Genomic DNA, 20,985 nt, shown 5'->3' with positions numbered 1-20,985 from the left:
CTTTTATGAATGAATGGGCAAACATTTTGAGCACCAATTGAGAATTTCAGAAAATATGAATGGAGTTCGTTCCGATTTAAAGCTTTCGTGACTGCAGGGATTCATCTTCTTGGTTCTTTCGGTAAAGTCACGTAGAAGGGAAATAATAAAATAATAAAAATAAAACATAATAAACGTCGTGAGAATTATTTATTATGTTTTATTTTTATTATTTTATTATTTCCCTTCTACGTGACTTTACCGAAAGAACCAAGAAGATGGATTTCGTTCATTCGTCGCTTTAGCATTATATCTAACGCCGAACTGTAATGTTCTGCAAGCTGCACAGCTCTTTTTCCTTAACTCCACAAACTCTTAAAAAGCAAAGTTTGAGGATACGCATGAATGCATTTTTCTGAATTGTGTTTTTTTAAATCCTCCTTTACGACTTGGCTAGAGGTTATACAACTTGCCCTGCACAGGGGACCTTCGATTCATGTTTTCAGGCACGCACGACTCGGCCAATCAAGATCTTCCAGTGTTTGCACTCAAGCCTAAAGGAGCCCTAAACAAGACTTAAACACTTTTATCCTCCGCCCCCACTCGACACCAATGGCCCGATTAGCATGAGACCAATCAGTGGTTCAAATTTAAACAGAGCGAGCAGTACGCAACCGCGGAAGAGCGAACCATCTTCACTCAAGCAAAGGGAGGAGGGCTGAGTGAACCCATTCCACATTGTGCACACGCTCGCCCTTCGGCGCTCCCTCGACGCTCTCCAGGCCGCGAAAGTTCCGTCAGTGGCCTCGTGGGACAGGGGAAGTCAAACACTGCGGCAGAGCCGCGCGGACTGAATGTCACACTTTCATGTGCGGCGGGGTTGTTTTCGAAAAAACCTAAGAATATGAATCCTTGCAGTCACGAAAGCTTCAAATCTAGAATTGTTTTCAGGAGGCGGTGGCTCCCCAAACCTTTCAGGACCTCTGGATGGTGATTGACAGCTGCCGGTGTTGCTACTCTTATTGGGCTGGGACCTTTGACTGTTTATGTATGCGCTCATGCATTACCCCAGGCCAAATAATGGGCAAGCCTAGAACTAGGACGAATAGTCTATAAGTTGACCAAATATCATCATCATCATCATCAACTCGTCATATTTTGTGGTCGACTATTCGGATTTTTTTTTTTATTGGCGGCCATCCTCACATTCTGTCTATCAAAGGCAGAAAACCTCCTAAAAGCCATGCCCGGTGCGAAAGCTGATGATTGCTGATGTCACCCATCACCTTCGGTACAGCGGCAAGCATTGAAACAGAGGTGAAACTCTCTCCTCCCTAACCGATAATCCGAAGAGTAATCCATTACTTAAGTAATCGGATAGGCCGGCTTTAGACAATACTGTGCAACACAATTCATGTTAGTTAAGACAAGGTAAGGGCCCGTTGAGACCAGAAATCTTTTTCAAGGGAAACCTGGGAAACTATTCATGCATCCTAGGGGCAATCAGCTTCTGGGTGCAGCACAGCGAACCACATAGTTGAGCAACGTCGTGACAGCAAAATACGTTCCAGTGCAGCTAATTAAAATGCACAAATATAACAACGGCAAATGTTATAACAGCAAACGTATTTTAAGGCTTGACAACAACACAAACCCCAGCATTAAATAAAATCACGATACATTACATGTTAGAATATACGGTGTAAATGTAAGATTCAAAGTATTAACGACGGAAATTAATCCCATGTCAGCTATAAAAACACAATTTCCAAAAATAAAGTAATCCGTTTATAGGATTAACCAAAGCGTAATTTGAAATACAAATACATGTTTGGTGAGGTGGAAATGTTGGATTTGGTCCCATATCAAGGGTGAAGGCATGAGCTTGGTTGGATTACAGGGGTGCAGAGTTTTTTTAACATGGGTGGCAGTAGCACTGTGGTAATCCACGTGCCTGACAGCAAAAAGCACCTGGGTTCGATCCTCAAATCGGCTGCCTTTGTATGTTCTTCCCCTGTTCCGCATGGATTTCCTGGACGTATTGCCATACGTAAGAATAGACGCGCCAGAAACTGCAAATGACGCAACAACAAACTCTAAAAGGAGCATCATGTACCTGAAAGAAGAACCATGAGGACACCGCATCAGCCCACACGCACACAAACACAACATTGCTCAAACCCCCCTGCAGATGAGAATCGAGTACAGTAATGTGTTTTATTCTCAAATCGCCACAGCTATTGAATTATTGAAGAATGATTGATGAAAGCGTCCAATCCCTGACTCACTATTGCATCACGTGTATTCGTTCCCGTCGCTAGTAGCTCTATTGGCATACAAGATGTCTCATTCCACCTGGCGAAAGTTCACCCTAAAACGTTGCACGTCGTGGCAACCTTCAAAACAAAACTCTCACTTGGCAACATCACAGGTCAACCCACAGCGGATAGACTGGTCATTGCGGGTTGGTGAAGTATGTGGGGACCGGGACTGGTTCAGATGTTCGCCGTGGCCAGGAATCAAACTCAGCACACCGAGTTCATAGCGCAGTGAGCTCACTCATCACTGCGCAACCACTCTCTCCACCTAGATTGGCATCCTCGGAGCCAATTCCCAGTGCCTGGCATCCATGGAAGAACGGTTGTTGTTCATTAAAATATAGCATTATTCACCTCTTCTCGCTGGGTTTGGGCATAATTTAGACAGATCAGGAGCAGGCAAGGACGATACATATTCCCATCACGTGAAATAAGTTCTGGTGAATGCACAATAATCCACTGTCAGGATCATAAAACATTACGGTACAGTACTCTATACAGCTCGTTTGCGGAAATAGGCTGCATGAGCAGCTCATTTTCACAATCCGAAATCAATCCCTGGCTTTAAAGCCCGTTTGCGTAAAAAAAAGTAGAAAAATTGTAAAAACAAAATTTAGTGGAACGGCTGTTTAATTAAGGATGCGGCAAATAAAACAAGATTCATGTCGTGGTTTACGAGCAAAAAAAAACGTCGGAGGATTTTTTTTTTATGTCGTGCTCGACGCGACCGGGTGTTAGCTTGTCATCCGCGTCGTCGTCATTCATCAATCATTCATCAATCACTGTTAGGGGGCAACAGAGCGGAGGGGTGTGCCTCTTTTCGCTTTAATCAACGGGCGTCTCTGATGCTACCACGGGATGCTCTTGTGCAATCTCCCGTTAGTCCATCACAATTCCACCCCCCCCCCTCACCAAAGCACACCATGGGTTGAGCTTGTTTTAGAAGCATAAGCCATCACGCGAGCTCCGTTAATTTCTTCCCAGCAGCGGCTTTTGGCAGGACATCGAACGAAGACGATCACCGCATCGCGCGCCGTCTGCAGCGCTCTTCCTTTCGATATCTGTGGAACTGCTGGACATCTGTGACACTACTGGACATCTGTGAAAAATTGCTTCATAGCTCATCGGATTTCTCCACTAAAAATCTAAATTCTGAGGATGCAAGCTATTCACTTCCAAATCGATGTTGACGACTCATTTCTTTGGGGCTGCTTTTTTGTGTTTAGTTTGTTGTCCTTTTTCCTCGCACGGTTGGCTGTGTACGGTGCGAAAGAAGTTCAACACGCACACAGTACATACAACCGGTCGGAATGTCCACTCCAAACACGCAATCTCCCCTCTCACGTCCCAGCCAGACCTTGCCACCCCAAGGGAATACTCGGTCAAGTTGCCTGTCTGTCATCATGTTTAATTAATATTTCAGGCTGCCATTTTCGCAGACGAGTTTGTTAACCCTAATGTTAAAATGCAAACTCTTTAAAAAAAAAACACAAATAGGTAGCTACTAGATTATGCGAATAAAGTTATATTGCCCTCACCACAACAGGTGCTCCCATTATGCAATTTTTCTTCCATCAGCATTTTATATTTTAAGAAAAATGCGTTTATTTTAGTACTGTAATGCTTTTTGGTCACTAAAGAGTCTTTCTGTTATTCAATTGCGAGTGATAGGTAAACTATTCCTATGCCATTTAAAAATTAAACTTCATCAGGAAACATTTTTAAAAGGTAATTCTCATGGAGCACCAAGGTGTTAATTAATTGAATACTAAATTGATACCACACAGCCTTATCGATACACTGCTGGATGAGGGCCTCCCCACGCCGTGGGGGTTATTTGACCATACTTCACCATGCATGCGTGGTGGCGGGGAGCATAGAAGCACAGAACAATAGATTTGTGTCCATTATTTGTCCATAATAGGTTTTTTTTGGGTGACATCGCGTAAATATAAATGTCGTTAAACCCGCCAGCACCCGACGCAACCAATTAGTAAGGGTTGTCACGTAAACAGAACGTGCCAATTCGTTACGGGTACGGCCCACCGGTGTGTTGGTAGAGCAAATCCACAACATTAACAATAGATGTTTTATTTTTCGATTTAAAGCTTTCGTGACCGCAGGGATTCATCTTCTTGGTTCTTTCGGTAAAGTCACGTAGAAATAAAATAATAAAAATAAAACAACGCAAGCAGCCCTCTTCAGGTGGAGAACAGGTCTGTCAAGGAAACCTGTTCTCCACCTGAAGACGGCTGCTTGCGTTGTGGCCGAAACGTCGTGAGAATTATTATGTTTTATTTGTATTATTTTATTTCCACGTGACTTTACCGAAAGAACCAAGAAGATGAATAGATACTATGAGATCTCTTTTACCAGTGGCAAAATATGATGGTAGGTTTTTACCCTTTTAACTGGTACAAAACTGACACCTTTATTCAAGGCATCATGTTTGCAATGACCACAACACAAGTAGTCAATAAAGCAAACAAAAAGAAGCAACTCTGATAAGGATAATAAGGACAGTGCATATTATTATCCTTATCAGAGTTGCTTCTTTTTGTTTGCTTTATTGACTACTTGTGTTGTGGTCATTGCAAACATGATGCCTTGAATAAAGGTGTCAGTTTTGTACCAGTTAAAAGGGTAAAAACCTACCATCAAGATGAATAGATGTTTTGCTTTTCCTCTCTGCTGCCCACCCACCATGCACGTATTCCCTCCCCAGTTAGCCTACGATACCAGTAAGCGCATTGGTCACCCGTCCCACCCCAAAAGACGAGGCAGGCGTGACCCCAGTGCCGGATTATTCTCGTAGCAAAAGTAGCTACATACGTAGCTACGGGCCCCGCACTTTCAGGCTATAAATTCCGGATCAGTGATTCTACACTTGCTCTGTTACTATAGTACTATACCGCCTTCAACTTTTATGAACGAATGGGTGTTTAAGGTTAGCGATTTGTCGTTTTATCTGGCTGTATAGCAAATAAAAAAATACAATTACTTTACTATTGCAAGTGAAAAATGTATGTGTTTTAATATTTATGTGTTTATTTTTTAACTAGCTAGTTTTCCCGTCCAATGACGGGTGTATATTGCAGTAAATCTGAAAAACATTCAATAGAAAAATTGTTCAGCTCATGATTATTAATGAGGGGGGTGGCCCCATGTGGAGTGACGTCACCCGCTAATGGTAATTGGGGAGGGGTGCGGCATGTGGAGTGACGTCACCCCCTCATGGTGATTGTGGAGGGGTGCGGCATGCGGAGTGCGCTACCTGTTTGTACGTCAGTGTAAATTTCCACATGGACATAAATATTAATGAAGAGGGGGGGGGGGGGCTCTTTTTCAGTGACGTCACGCACGGATGTAGCACTGTGCTGCGTAGATTATTTTTTTACCGTCACTTTCTGTCAATAAACGTCAAATTTGAAGCGATTTTGCTTACTAAATTATTTAATTTAGCTCGACCTTCCTCTGCGTGAGTGTAAAAATCCACCCACTCATTAATATTAATTAGGGGGGTGGGCCTCATGTGGAGTGACGTCACGCGGGGGGCTCATGTGAAGTGACGTCACGCGGGGGGGCTCATGTGAAGTGTCGTCACTCGGGGGTGGGTGAGCCTCATGTGGAGCAACGTCACGCGGGGGGTGGGCCTCAAGTACAATGACGTCACGCGGGGGGGGGGGCTCATGTGGAGTGACGTCACGCGGGGGGCACATTCCGGAACGTTTCCCGTGACATTCCGTGCGCGGCGATGACGTCACACCGCCGACGACGTCACGCCGCCAATGACGTCATGTAACCCTGTCGTCGACGCCGGATGCCACGTGCTTGCTGGGTGGGCGAAGCGCGTGGCTTGGAGCGGTCGGAGTCTCGTCGACCAGGCCGAGTTCCTACTCCGGCGATTTGGGGGGGAGGGGGGGGTTTCTTCTCCACTCTAATCATGAATCCTCTGATAGCCGAAGTGAGCGTGCAGGACCTGTGCGATTGGTTCACCGTCGACAAGAAGCCGCCGAACATTCGAGTGCTGCCGGAGAAAGCTACGGCCAGAAATGGAGGACTGTGGTCTACAGCGCGGCCCCTGCCGTCGTACGTGCACGAGATGAGCTGGGTTGTGGGCTGATTGGGCGACACGCACACTAACACTGGACGACACGCACACTAACACTGGGCGACACGCACACTAACACTGGGTGACACGCACACTAACACTGGGTGACACGCACACTAACACTGGACGACACGCACACTAACACTGGGCGACACGCACACTAACACTGGGCGACACGCACACTAACACTGGGCGACACGCACACTAACACTGGGCGACACGCACACTAACACTGGACGACACGCACACTAACACTGGGCGACACGCACACTAACACTGGACGACACGCACACTAACACTGGGCGACACGCACACTAACACTGGGCGACACGCACACTAACACTGGGTGACACGCACACTAACACTGGGTGACACGCACACTAACACTGGACGACACGCACACTAACACTGGGCGACACGCACACTAACACTGGGTGACACGCACACTAACACTGGGCGACACGCACACTAACACTGGACGACACGCACACTAACACTGGGCGACACGCACACTAACACTGGGCGACACGCACACTAACACTGGGTGACACGCACACTAACACTGGGTGACACGCACACTAACACTGGGTGACACGCACACTAACACTGGGTGACACGCACACTAACACTGGACGACACGCACACTAACACTGGACGACACGCACACTAACACTGGGTGACACGCACACTAACACTGGGTGACACGCACACTAACACTGGGTGACACGCACACTAACACTGGGTGACACGCACACTAACACTGGACGACACGCACACTAACACTGGACGACACGCACACTAACACTGGGTGACACGCACACTAACACTGGGTGACACGCACACTAACACTGGACGACACGCACACTAACACTGGGTGACACGCACACTAACACTGGACGACACGCACACTAACACTGGGTGACACGCACACTAACACTGGACGACACGCACACTAACACTGGGTGACACGCACACTAACACTGGACGACACGCACACTAACACTGGGTGACACGCACACTAACACTGGACGACACGCACACTAACACTGGACGACACGCACACTAACACTGGGTGACACGCACACTAACACTGGACGACACGCACACTAACACTGGACGACACGCACACTAACACTGGGTGACACGCACACTAACACTGGGTGACGCGCACACTAACACTGGACGACACGCACACTAACACTGGGTGACACGCACACTAACACTGGGTGACACGCACACTAACACTGGACGACACGCACACTAACACTGGGTGACACGCACACTAACACTGGACGACACGCACACTAACACTGGGTGACACGCACACTAACACTGGGCGACACGCACACTAACACTGGGCGACACGCACACTAACACTGGGTGACACGCACACTAACACTGGGTGACACGCACACTAGCACTGGGTGACACGCACACTAACACTGGACGACACGCACACTAACACTGGACGACACGCACACTAACACTGGGTGACACGCACACTAACACTGGGTGACACGCACACTAGCACTGGGTGACACGCACACTAACACTGGACGACACGCACACTAACACTGGGTGACACGCACACTAACACTGGGTGACACGCACACTAACACTGGGTGACACGCACACTAACACTGGACGACACGCACACTAACACTGGACGACACGCACACTAACACTGGGCGACACGCACACTAACACTGGACGACACGCACACTAACACTGGGTGACACGCACACTAACACTGGGTGACACGCACACTAGCACTGGGTGACACGCACACTAACACTGGACGACACGCACACTAACACTGGGCGACACGCACACTAACACTGGACGACACGCACACTAACACTGGGTGACACGCACACTAACACTGGGTGACACGCACACTAGCACTGGGTGACACGCACACTAACACTGGACGACACGCACACTAACACTGGGTGACACGCACACTAACACTGGACGACACGCACACTAACACTGGACGACACGCACACTAACACTGGACGACACGCACACTAACACTGGACGACACGCACACTAACACTGGGTGACACGCACACTAACACTGGGTGACACGCACACTAACACTGGGCGACACGCACACTAACACTGGACGACACGCACACTAACACTGGGTGACACGCACACTAACACTGGGTGACACGCACACTAACACTGGACGACACGCACACTAACACTGGGTGACACGCACACTAACACTGGACGACACGCACACTAACACTGGGTGACACGCACACTAACACTGGGTGACACGCACACTAACACTGGACGACACGCACACTAACACTGGGTGACACGCACACTAACACTGGACGACACGCACACTAACACTGGACGACACGCACACTAACACTGGGTGACACGCACACTAACACTGGGCGACACGCACACTAACACTGGACGACACGCACACTAACACTGGGTGACACGCACACTAACACTGGACGACACGCACACTAACACTGGACGACACGCACACTAACACTGGGTGACACGCACACTAACACTGGGTGACACGCACACTAACACTGGACGACACGCACACTAACACTGGACGACACGCACACTAACACTGGGTGACACGCACACTAACACTGGGCGACACGCACACTAACACTGGGTGACACGCACACTAACACTGGACGACACGCACACTAACACTGGACGACACGCACACTAACACTGGACGACACGCACACTAACACTGGGTGACGCGCACACTAACACTGGGTGACACGCACACTAACACTGGACGACACGCACACTAACACTGGGTGACACGCACACTAACACTGGGTGACACGCACACTAACACTGGACGACACGCACACTAACACTGGACGACACGCACACTAACACTGGGTGACACGCACACTAACACTGGACGACACGCACACTAACACTGGGTGACGCGCACACTAACACTGGGTGACACGCACACTAACACTGGGTGACGCGCACACTAACACTGGGTGACACGCACACTAACACTGGACGACACGCACACTAACACTGGGTGACGCGCACACTAACACTGGACGACACGCACACTAACACTGGGTGACACGCACACTAACACTGGGTGACACGCACACTAACACTGGGTGACGCGCACACTAACACTGGGTGACACGCACACTAACACTGGACGACACGCACACTAACACTGGACGACACGCACACTAACACTGGGTGACACGCACACTAACACTGGACGACACGCACACTAACACTGGGTGACGCGCACACTAACACTGGGTGACACGCACACTAACACTGGGTGACGCGCACACTAACACTGGGTGACACGCACACTAACACTGGACGACACGCACACTAACACTGGGTGACGCGCACACTAACACTGGACGACACGCACACTAACACTGGGTGACACGCACACTAACACTGGGTGACACGCACACTAACACTGGACGACACGCACACTAACACTGGGTGACGCGCACACTAACACTGGACGACACGCACACTAACACTGGGTGACGCGCACACTAACACTGGACGACACGCACACTAACACTGGGTGACACGCACACTAACACTGGACGACACGCACACTAACACTGGGTGACACGCACACTAACACTGGACGACACGCACACTAACACTGGACGACACGCACACTAACACTGGGTGACACGCACACTAACACTGGACGACACGCACACTAACACTGGGTGACACGCACACTAACACTGGGCGACACGCACACTAACACTGGGTGACACGCACACTAACACTGGGTGACACGCACACTAACACTGGACGACACGCACACTAACACTGGGTGACACGCACACTAACACTGGGTGACACGCACACTAACACTGGACGACACGCACACTAACACTGGGTGACACGCACACTAACACTGGGTGACACGCACACTAACACTGGACGACACGCACACTAACACTGGGTGACACGCACACTAACACTGGGTGACACGCACACTAACACTGGGGACCTCTCAACATACGTACAGGGCCGCTACATTCTCACACGGGCGCCTGTTAGAAACAGCAATATCTGTACGAATCTAGTCTTTTTAATATCTGTACATTAACACACGGGCACATGTGCAATCATACACTGAGAAATATCACTTCAATATGGGACCCCCTAAAAGTAACGACGCTAAACAACCTCTCAACGTGGAAACCGTGCAGCCAGTGGTGTCATTCGGGTTGGGGTCGCCCTCCCATGGACCTTCTCCCGTACCAGACCATTCAGAATCTTGAGTAATTTTGACATAATTTTACTCGTAAATCGTAATTCCCGTATATCACTGAATGATGTCGTGGTTCACTCTTCAACACACCGGTGGGCTAAAGTAGTGAACTAGTTATTTTTTGTCAACGTGACACTTTTTTTGCTGATTGGCCGTGTCGGGTGGTGGAGGGTTACGACACATACATAACGCGATCCAACCCAAAAACGTGTATTATGAATATTATGAAGGACTTGGGGAATCAGGACCTCAATACCAACACCTGAACTATAAAGGAGGCACATCCACACCTCTGTGGGTCATCCTCTACTCGCAAGGTGGCCAGGATTAGGGATCCTCCCACACTCAATGGGGACCTCTCGCACATAACTTGATCTTTTAGACTCACGCACAACACTCGAGCTGATTCTCACTTAGCTTATTCCCTTCAGTCATTTGCCAAACGGCAGGTCTTTGACGCAAACTCGCTCCTCCCTGCCTCTTTGCTTTAAGTTGTCAGGTATATTTGTGTTGTTTGTATCTGACTCTCTCATACCTGTCAACCCGTAGGGTTTAACCCGTATTCTTGTACGTGGAAATTGGGTTTTCAGGTCCAAACGGCGTACAGACGTTTCAATACGGGCTACACAGATAATGTCCATTTGTGTTTCTCCCTTGTGATGGGACTTTGTAGGATGAACGCTTCGATTTATAAGGGCACAGGGTGACCAATAAGGTGTGAATTGGTATGTAATAAGGTAGGGCACTGAAATGGGATTACCAGGTATGCTATCTCAACATCCAGAAATTCCTTTTATCATGCTTTCACCACCCCTGAGCATGTGCCAAATCCACATCAGCCGAGCGTTTGTGGCTAAGCTCGCGTGTAATAACAGCAACGTGGGGGCGCAAGGGTTGGTGGATTGCACACATGTTTGGAAACCCCATGGACTGCACAATCAAACAAATTGTGGAACTCCACTTGTTCCGTTTGTATGGGGATAGAGTGTCTCTCCCCATCGTATGCGTTGCATTTCTCCAGGTGCTCCGGTTTCCTCCCACATGTAAATATCTATTGGCCGATAAGAGCTTACTATATAGGGGACCGCAGAGCTTGGGAAATTGTTGGCACCGACTATCGCGTGGCTGCTGCCAGCCCTGCTTGTCTGTGGTTCATCCTCGCGCCGTCTGAGTAGTTCTCTGTAGGGAGAGTGAATGAATACTGTGGACCGTTACATATTTGATCATTTTCTGGATTTGTCAAATCACCTGAACCTGCTCCCGAAGAGCTTCATCTCTCTTGACCGCGTACATCCATTCAACTCAGTTTCTCCAATGCCATACCCACATTGCAACGCATTCCATTCTCGTGTCTTCCTTTGCCAGGAGTACACGAGTTTCTTCCGCGTAAATCCCTACACACAGTGTGCAATGAATGCGATCCGTTTATAGCTGTTCTGATAGTAATTGCATTGGAATTAACGACGTCCAATTCACCTCGATGGCAGTATCAGTTGTGTTTAGGGTAACATGAAAACTCGTGAATGGCAAGTTAAAGAGAAGCCACGGTGCGATTTGTGCCCATGTAACACAAAATAGAGACCACATTGTAAACCGCTGTGGTCTCCGCTTCTTCAAAGGAGGAATAGCAACACGAAAAACTCGCCCGAAGCCTTCTCGCGGCTTGCAGACTCTCAGACATTGGCGTTTCATTCCTGAACGTAGTAGAAGTTTATTTTGATTTACCCTGTGAGCCAAGAAGCTCTTGAGTCAGGTTTCATCAACAACAAAACTACACCGCCGCTTCTCCGACATACGCACAAGTCACAGTAAAAATCAATCAATAATAATAACAAATAAGCGAAAGAAAAAAATAGCAAATCGCTAAAATATCCAATTTTTTAAAAAGAAATAATAGTTAAATATAGGTTATCAAATAGCACGCTGTATCTGTACAAAATACTAATTTCACATATTGCCATCATCGGCAAGACTATAATAAAATGTTACCCACGCAAGGAATTCATTCCTGTGTATAATGAAGAGGAGCACTTGAACAAGCGGCACGTGTTTAACCACCCTAGGTATGTGGAACTTCTTCTTGGTTCTTTCGGTAAAGTCACGTAGAAGGGAAGTAATAAAATAATAAAAATAAAACATAAAATAATTCTCACGACGTAATAATTCTCACAACGTTTCGGCCACAACGCAAGCAGCCATCCTCAGGACGGCTCCTCAGGACGGCTGCTTGCGTTGTGGCCGAAACGTCGTGAGAATTATTTATTATGTTTTATTTTTATTATTTTATTACTTCCCTTCTACGTGACTTTACCGAAAGAACCAAGAAGATGAATCCCTGCAGTCACGAAAGCTTTAAATCGAAATTTATGTGGAACTTGTAGCAATTCTTAAGGTTACGTGTGAATGAATGCGCTAACATGTGTGCTGTTTATGCTGTGGTGTTTGCAGTGTCCTCGTACTGGTCCGCCTTTTTGACGGCCTTTGGTTCACGCACTGGTGAGAGATCACCCGACGTTCCAAGAGCTCTGGGATTTCGCGCATAAAACTCCTGCCTCCTTAATGTCCGTGTGCAGAACTGAGGAGCCTCGGCAATTGGCTGGGCGGCGGCGGCAGCAGCAGCAGGAGTTTACTCTGTTGGGGGAGCAGGGCTGCAATGAAGACTACGTGCAGGATTTCTACCAGCACCAGGCACACGAGTACATCAAGCAGCAGCAGCAGAGCGAACAGGAGGTGTACGAGCAGAGCGAGTGCGGCTCTGAGTCCGTCACCGAGCTGGCCGAGTCGGGTGAGTAGTCAGCCCCTGAACTGGAGGTCAACTTAGAGGAGGGGTAGCCCCCCCCCCCTTCCAATACGTTATCATGTGCATCAACAGTGACTTGCGCACAAACACGTCCACGTCGTCGACGCCTACGAGCACCTCGTGCCCTCTTTTAGCCCCGCGCCCCCCCTCCCGATACGTTCCATTCATTGGCTACCACATTCTGATAAGCTCCCACCCCTCTCCTCCCCCTTAACTTGTATTTAAGAGCTTGCATCTTGAATCCCTGCCTCACTTGATGCAGCAAATCTGGCTGCGACGGTCCCACCCTGATGACGGAGACTTGCGTTGCCTCCGAAACGTCGTGATTTTTATTTTATTTTTAGTAATTTAAATTTAATTTTTTACCTACGTGACTTTACTGAAAGAACTAAGAGTATGAGAGGTAGGAAATCTGAGAAGTAGTGCTCTGTTACATCCACTTGCGCGGGCCATTCTCCTGACAGCACGGGTCGCCGCTGCTCTCGGCGAGAGTTCCGAGCGGATGCTTCGTCTCGTGATGTGATGGCGATAAAACGAGTGGAGATAAAACTGCCGGGGGAAATGACCTTTATTAGTAAAAGAAAAAAGAAGCATTCGTTAAGTTTGTGCTAGAGAGATTGCTCCAGAGGGTCATGAGTGCTGAGCTGACCCCGCTAAGATTTTGGGTTCAGTTCCTCCACCTGTGCTTAAAAACCACGGTTCTCAAGCGTAGTGAGTTAATGGTTTCAACCCGGTCAACAACGATTGCACCAAATAAATCCCGTCATATTAAATGTATGAGGCACTTGAAAATCAGGCTTATTTCTCTGCCACCCCAGAGGCAGCTATTATTAACTCTGCCATAGGGAACCACAAAGCGCCCCGGGCATGGGAAGCGCGATGTAAATAATGACGGTTGTTCTTCTGCCCACGTGCGTGCAGTCGCGACATTGGACAGCATTTACGATCTCGAGCTGGAGAGCTTGGAAGCGAGCTCTGCTTTCACGGAGTCTCAGGCGGGCCGCGTGGTGGGTTGCGACGTCTACCGCTTCTACAACTTCCAGCACACGTACGACGTGGAGCTGCCCATCGCCAAGCACCGCGAGAAGGTGCGCAGAAGGCAGTCCTCCGCCATGACGATGTTTTACTCGATTGAAAACTCATTTACTTTAGAACTGATTTGTGTGTTCAGTTTGTTTGTTCCCCCCCCCCCCATAAGTACGGTGCGAAATAAGTTCAACATATGCACGTACATTGAGAAATGTATGATACGGTATTCGCCATATTATGACACACTGCCCACCCCCTCCTACTCTCGGGACTGTAAAGCAGCATCTTGTTGGTGCATCTTGTCATCCGGTGGGCGTGCGTGATTGCCACCAGATTTGTTTAACGTTTTTCACACTGAGCACACGTTTGGTGTGTATCTTACTTTTTTGGAGCGTATCGTAATCTTGGCAATACGGTGATCTAATACCTCTTTGGTTATCCATTGAAGGGTCATGTCCTGGGATATGTGGTCAGTTCCACTCATGAGTGTTTAACTTGGTGTGGGAGGAGTCTTGGGTACCTCGAGAAAAAAATCCGCAGATGTGAAAGAAGCACACTTGGTAGCTTCCCACAACTTGATTCTGGAACATTTCATCTGGTACCCTTGCAGTCCAGTATATGTCCAGCATTTGAGACATACACACGCCGCACCAACACGATCGCTGCCATTGCTTTGAGTGTGAGTTGGTTGCGCTGCAATATTGTGGTGACCGTTTGAGCACACCATATTTTCATCTTGTCCATTTGTCCAATTGTGGAAAACCTATGGCATTATTAAATTACTTGAATGGTGGTGCAGTGAATTCGGCAACCCGAGTTTGATTTTCTGCCACGACAAACATCATTGGTTGCCTCCAGCAATGAAAAATGATAGGAGTTGTTAGTAAGTAAGGACTTTGCTTTTTATTCGACTCGTGTGCGGCGATGGCGCAGCCATCAATCGTGGGTCGAATTCGAACCGTGTGTGATCGGCATCGCACTCGCTGAAGGTGAATGCCTTCGGGGAAGTCGTGGACTGTATACGCAACTGCGCACAATTCTGAGTCACTTAAAACTGCTTTGCCGTTACTTGTTGCCAATTATGGACTCAATTGTCCTATCATCTCATAGAGTCCCTGGCATGTAATAATATGCTACACAGTGGCAGTGGGGGTCGCAAAATGCCGATTTATTACTAATAAACCCCAATGATCCGATCGAACTTAGGGATTTCGATCGGATCATTGGGGGGGGCACGTGCCACCCCACCCCCCCCCACTGGCTCCGCCAGCGCCTGCATACCAGGCAGGGAAGCTAACATCTCGCCACCGTTTCGCTGTACATTATAATCAATGTACAGCATTATGGGATGCTATTCGCTTGAATGGCGCTGTAAAAAATGAAATTATCATTTATCGAACAAGTGGTTAGTCAGAGGGCTGTTTATCATTATTATTATATTCCCGACGGTTCCTCTTCCTTGCCGACGGCAGCTCCTGCAGATGATCGAGAGCAACCAGGTGCTGGTGGTGCAGGGCTCGACGGGCAGTGGCAAGACGACGCAGATTCCGCAGTACGTGCTGGACCAGCACGCGCAGCTCGGCGCACACTGCAACATCGTGGTGACGCAGCCGCGCAAGCTGGCGGCCCGCAGCGTCGCCGCGTGGGTCAGCCGCAGCCGGAACTGGGAGCTCGGCGGCATCGTCGGTTACCAGGTACGTGGCTGTGTGTGCGAGTGCGCACGTAGATCCCGCGCGCGCGTGTGTGTGCATGTGGGGGTGAGCGGGAGCGCAGCGGGGAAGCACGCCACGCTTACGAAATCCGCGACCAGAGTTCGATTCCCGCTCACTGCAAACACCGGGCATCCCCTCGGTCGACTCAACATGAAGGGAGTACCTGTTGTGGTGTGTATAAACATCGCCACCAGGGAGACTAAGGTGTGGTGCTGACCACCCACACCTCCCTCGTGTGTCGTGCCAGGCTTCATAGGTGCTCGCTAGCACCACTTGCGTCTCAATCTGTGAAGGCTATAGGGTGGAAATGGGGCAGTGGGAGTTGAGGCTTGAATCTGTTTCACTTGACATAAGTTCAAGTGACGTTCAATTGACGTAAATGACTAAATTCCAGCACGAAGCCACCCGTTAGACCTGTGGGTGTGCATCGATTCACCAATTCGAATAGATTCCATCGCAATGCATGCATCACATCGTGCGCGTGAGGTTATATTAATTTCGTACGTGTATATTTTGTTTTACGTAATGCCTTCACTTGACTCCTTCAGCCACTCGAGGCCGCTACCTTCATGACACCGTAAACATTGAATCAGGCCTGCGACGGCATTCACAGCTGGCGGGCAGCATTGTCCCTATTGGCCAAACGTGCGTGCCATGCCGTGCCATTGTAAAACCCCTCCGGTGTTGCAAGTCGGGGCTCTCTCACCCCCCTTCGGTCTTCTCACTGTCTCAGGTGGGCCTTGACAAAATGGCCAACGACGACACTCGACTCGTCTACATGACGACGGGAATCCTGCTGCGCAAGTTCATCGCCGAGAAGTCCATGATGGAGTTCACGCACGTCTTCATCGACGAGGTGCGTGCGTTGGTGGGTCTCCGAGGGCACGGCAGCCCTTTGTTGAAGTTGCCTTGTTTTGTTTATGTTTAGTTAAAATCAGGCTTGGGGAACCCGTTATTGATGGCTGAGTAGGTACTTCCAGGTACCCGCGAGCCGGCTGCGACACATTAAGACTCGCACACACGTCGGTCACTTTGGTCTCAGAAAGAGCCGATTTTCTTTTGGTTTAAAAAATACTTTAAAATGTCTCTCTTTGTCGTGTTTTCCGGTTGTGTACCGCGTGTCATTCGGCACGATGCCCGACTTTTTTCTTCACATGCAGGGAGCTTCCTTCCAGCATGAGATTTCTGAAACGCCGCTTCGCCATTTGTATATTTACGGAGAATTGAGAGTGTTGACCCGATTTTCTACTTTGGGTATGTTTTATTGTTCTCTTTGAATGGCAAAACAACGCAGCCGAACGTTTCTCTTATCTTTCTGTTTCGACACGAACAGGTTCATGAAAGGGACCAGGAAACGGATTTCCTCCTCCTGCTTGTGAGAAAACTTCTACGAACAAATTCGAGAACCGTGAAGGTGTGTACAAGGTGGCTCATTTTTTCACTGCCGGAGTGCGAGGATGCACAATAGATCCTGTCCTTAAATTTGAACCGTTTAGGAATCACAGCATCGCCAAACTGACATTAGGCAGCAGCCTTAATTTAAATGTTCAAACTCTCGACTGGTTTTTGTTCTTTTGGGTGTCGCCAGCTAAATCATACTCATTAAAAAATAATATAATGTCCATGTGCAGTGGCGAATTGAGAACTGCTTATTCAATTTCCCCCAGCGCTCCAAAAGACACAGAATTAGTTGTTATGCAACAGGTAATGAGTTGCCGTTCCACATTTACATCACAGGCGCACTCTGCAAGGAACGGGGGCCGATAGCTGTGTGCGTTAGCGCACCAAATACTTGGCCGCTGCTTGAGAGTACCGTCGGTGAAAAAAATATAATCACTGCTAAGCGGCTAATTGTTTTGTTCGATGTATTTCCCAAAAAAAAAGTAAGCTGACTAGTGCAAGGTCCGTCGCGATAAGGGATGATGTCTTGACTGTGAAACATAGCGAGGGGCGTGGCAGCCAAGCGGTGGAACCCGCGTCTTGAGAGAGCACGTCCGCCTAAAGGAGGGGATTAAACGATAACATCAGTACGTGTCGAGGTCCTGGGGAGGTTTTCATCCAGCAGTGGATTGACCGTGGCTGATGACGATGTTGGAGTTTAATTCACACACAGGTGGTAGTGATACTTAGTCAGTCCATTGGGAGTTCCAGATAAATGTTTCCTCATCCGTTTTGTTGATTTGGACTCTTTAGTTAAAAACCAGTCCAATTTTGGCACGACAAAAAAATTGTTGCTGAGCATTATTGGAAAACTACTGGGCTGATGAATTAAATGTTTGTGCTTATCAGCGATTAAACAAAGCCCCTGATCTTTTTTCCCCATTATTTTATCACGGCCCAGGGTTAGCAGCCCTATTTAACACTTGAACACCGATGAAGCAACATGCGACGTTCACACCTCAGTGTTCATCATCATTTTTTTTTTACTTTTTGTTTGTATTCCAAGCCAACCGGTGTTACAGTCCAAAGGGAGTTAGAGTGAAATATTACCGATTGTGTTTGCCGGTACGTTCATGCCTGTAATAACGCAGAGAGTTGTGGACACCAGGGTTTGTGGGTCATGTAAATTTGTCAAGCTCCATGCCCACCGGGCTGCCGCAAATGAACCACAGTACCTCGCCGATCTCGTCAAAGAGCGTAAACCATCACGTCAACTCCGGTCATGCTCGCAGCAGCAGCAGCGGCTTGTGCCTAAACAAACGAACAAAGACGCTGGTCACTGCATCCAGCACTTTCAGATGTGCATCTGCCGCTGTCTGGAAGGATACTAGGCAACCACTGGGGCGATGCATTTTAAATCCAGATGGAAAACTCATTTTTTTTTTAACTGCTCTTTGTCTTTAGTTGGTTGTCCTTTCCCCGCACCTCCGATTAGCACGGTTGGCTCCGTACAGTGTGAAAGAAGTTCGTCATACGTGTACACACACATAGGAGATGACGGTAAAGCCAGCTGTGTTCCTCGCCCTGCTGCGTGGGTCGTTGAGAATATCGTCCCCTTGTGTACATGGCGGGTTTTCTCCGGGCACCTCTGCGTCCTTCCATGTTTCAAATCTTTCTTGGCATTGACTTTGGCCGATCGCTCCATTTTCAGGACTCTGCGGAGAAATGTCTCGAGATTCCGAGAGGAGTTTACGAATAAATAAATACATCGTTAAAATTCTGATTGTTATTGGAATAAAAATGAAATCCAGCCATTCCCAAACCGCCAATGGTCGATGGCCTCCGGCCGACGCCATGCCGGTCGTGAGGGTTGTTTGACCATACTTCACCACACTGGTCACTGCGTGTTGGTGAAAGGGTGGTGATGAGCGGGGGGGGGGGGTACGAAGACCAGTTCAGATATCACTCACAACTGAATTTAGGCATGGGCAATGTATGTATGGATATTTAACTTATCTCGCACCGGGCATAGCCAACCGTGCTAATAAGTACGGATCTATCTATTGGCAAGAATACATCTCTGGTTGCCAGTTTCATCGCGCACAGAGCTATGCACAATGGGAGGTTGCCCATACTACTCCATACTGGTCGGTGCAGGTGTGAGTAGGGAACATCATCTATCATCTCCATATATATTAAAGGCAAAGTTGTGAATATGTGTGTCTGTTCCAAATGTTTAGCATACTTCCCGACATGCAACAAACTGGAAATTTGCCATGTGGGTACTTTCCAGACTGTACACCATGCAAAAATTATGAAAATACACTTTTGTATTTTTTTTTGGGGAGGGGGGGGGTGGGGCGCAATAATGGATTTATTTAGCACGGAAAGCGAGCGGTGACGTCACATCTGTGATGTCACCCGCATGCGGCAGCGTCACGCAGTGTGCCTGCTGATGTCACGCACCGCCCCCTCCACCCTTCGCGTAGGCCGTGTATTAATCCAAGACAAGAATCCAGGTCTTGGGCGAAGCTGGCTAGTAAAGATAGTTTTTTATAAATGAGGGGGGGGGGCCCTTTTTGCCGGTATCAAGATGATGGATCGGCTTTAACCCTTCCCGGCAAAAATACAGGAGGTGTTCAGATGTCCAAACACCAAATAGACACCTATCACGAGGCATCATCAGGTCTGCATTAAAAACCACACGCATGCTTGTTGTAAAACACACAAACAAACATGCTGTGCTAAGGCACGCATTGCCCTGGAAACTGGCCCACACCAGAGCTACAGCCTCCTTCATGGCTGTTCCCTCGTGTGTGGCCGTCTCACCGAGTAGCTGACTAGGGGTGGCGTGCCTCCTGTGCAGTGCCAGGCACCTGACTAGGGGTGCGGTGCCCCCTGTGCAGTGCCAGGCACCTGACTAGGGGTGGCGTGCCTCCTGTGCAGTGCCAGGCACCTGACTAGGGGTGGCGTGCCTCCTGTGCAGTGCCAGGCACCTGACTAGGGGTGGCGTGCCTCCTGTGCAGTGCCAGGCACCTGACTAGGGGTGGGGTGCCTCCTGTGCAGTGCCAGGCACCTGACTAGGGTGGGGTGCCTCCTGTGCAGTGCCAGGCACCTGACTAAGGGTGCGGTGCCTCCTGTGCAGTGCCAGGCACCTGCCTAAGGGTGCGGTGCCTCCTGTGCAGTGCCTCCTGTGCAGTGCCAGGCACCTGACTAGGGGTGCGTTGCCCCCTGTGCAGTGTCAGGCACCTGACTAGGGTTGGGGTGCAGTGCTAGGGGGACTCCACGTGTCTCAAGGGCACTTGGCTCTCTTCCTGCTGGCCTGGCGCTAGAGCGCCGCTGAAGAAGATGATTGCGCAGTAAATCAT

At 48.8% G+C, this 20,985-nt stretch overlaps 1 protein-coding gene across 1 annotated transcript in view; it reads left to right on the top strand.

Annotated features, from left to right (window-relative positions):
• The first annotated feature begins 6,100 nt into the window (after positions 1–6,100).
• Positions 6,101–20,985, top strand: part of LOC144723531 (ATP-dependent RNA helicase TDRD9-like) — a 70,253-nt gene continuing 55,368 nt past the window's right edge. Inside the window, exons 1-6 of the mRNA XM_078602355.1 lie at positions 6,101–6,386; positions 13,270–13,481; positions 14,418–14,584; positions 15,998–16,219; positions 16,971–17,093; positions 17,571–17,651. Coding sequence (XP_078458481.1) covers positions 6,118–6,386; positions 13,270–13,481; positions 14,418–14,584; positions 15,998–16,219; positions 16,971–17,093; positions 17,571–17,651 — 1,074 coding nt within the window. The 5' untranslated portion in view covers positions 6,101–6,117. The remainder of the gene's footprint in view (positions 6,387–13,269; positions 13,482–14,417; positions 14,585–15,997; positions 16,220–16,970; positions 17,094–17,570; positions 17,652–20,985) is intronic.

Source organism: Lampetra planeri, chromosome 18 (assembly GCF_965212315.1).
Source record: "Lampetra planeri chromosome 18, kcLamPlan1.2.h2, whole genome shotgun sequence".
NCBI lineage: Eukaryota > Metazoa > Chordata > Hyperoartia > Petromyzontiformes > Petromyzontidae > Lampetra > Lampetra planeri.
Note: the sequence above shows the minus strand (reverse complement) of the source record. Positions and strands in the feature narration are given on the sequence as shown.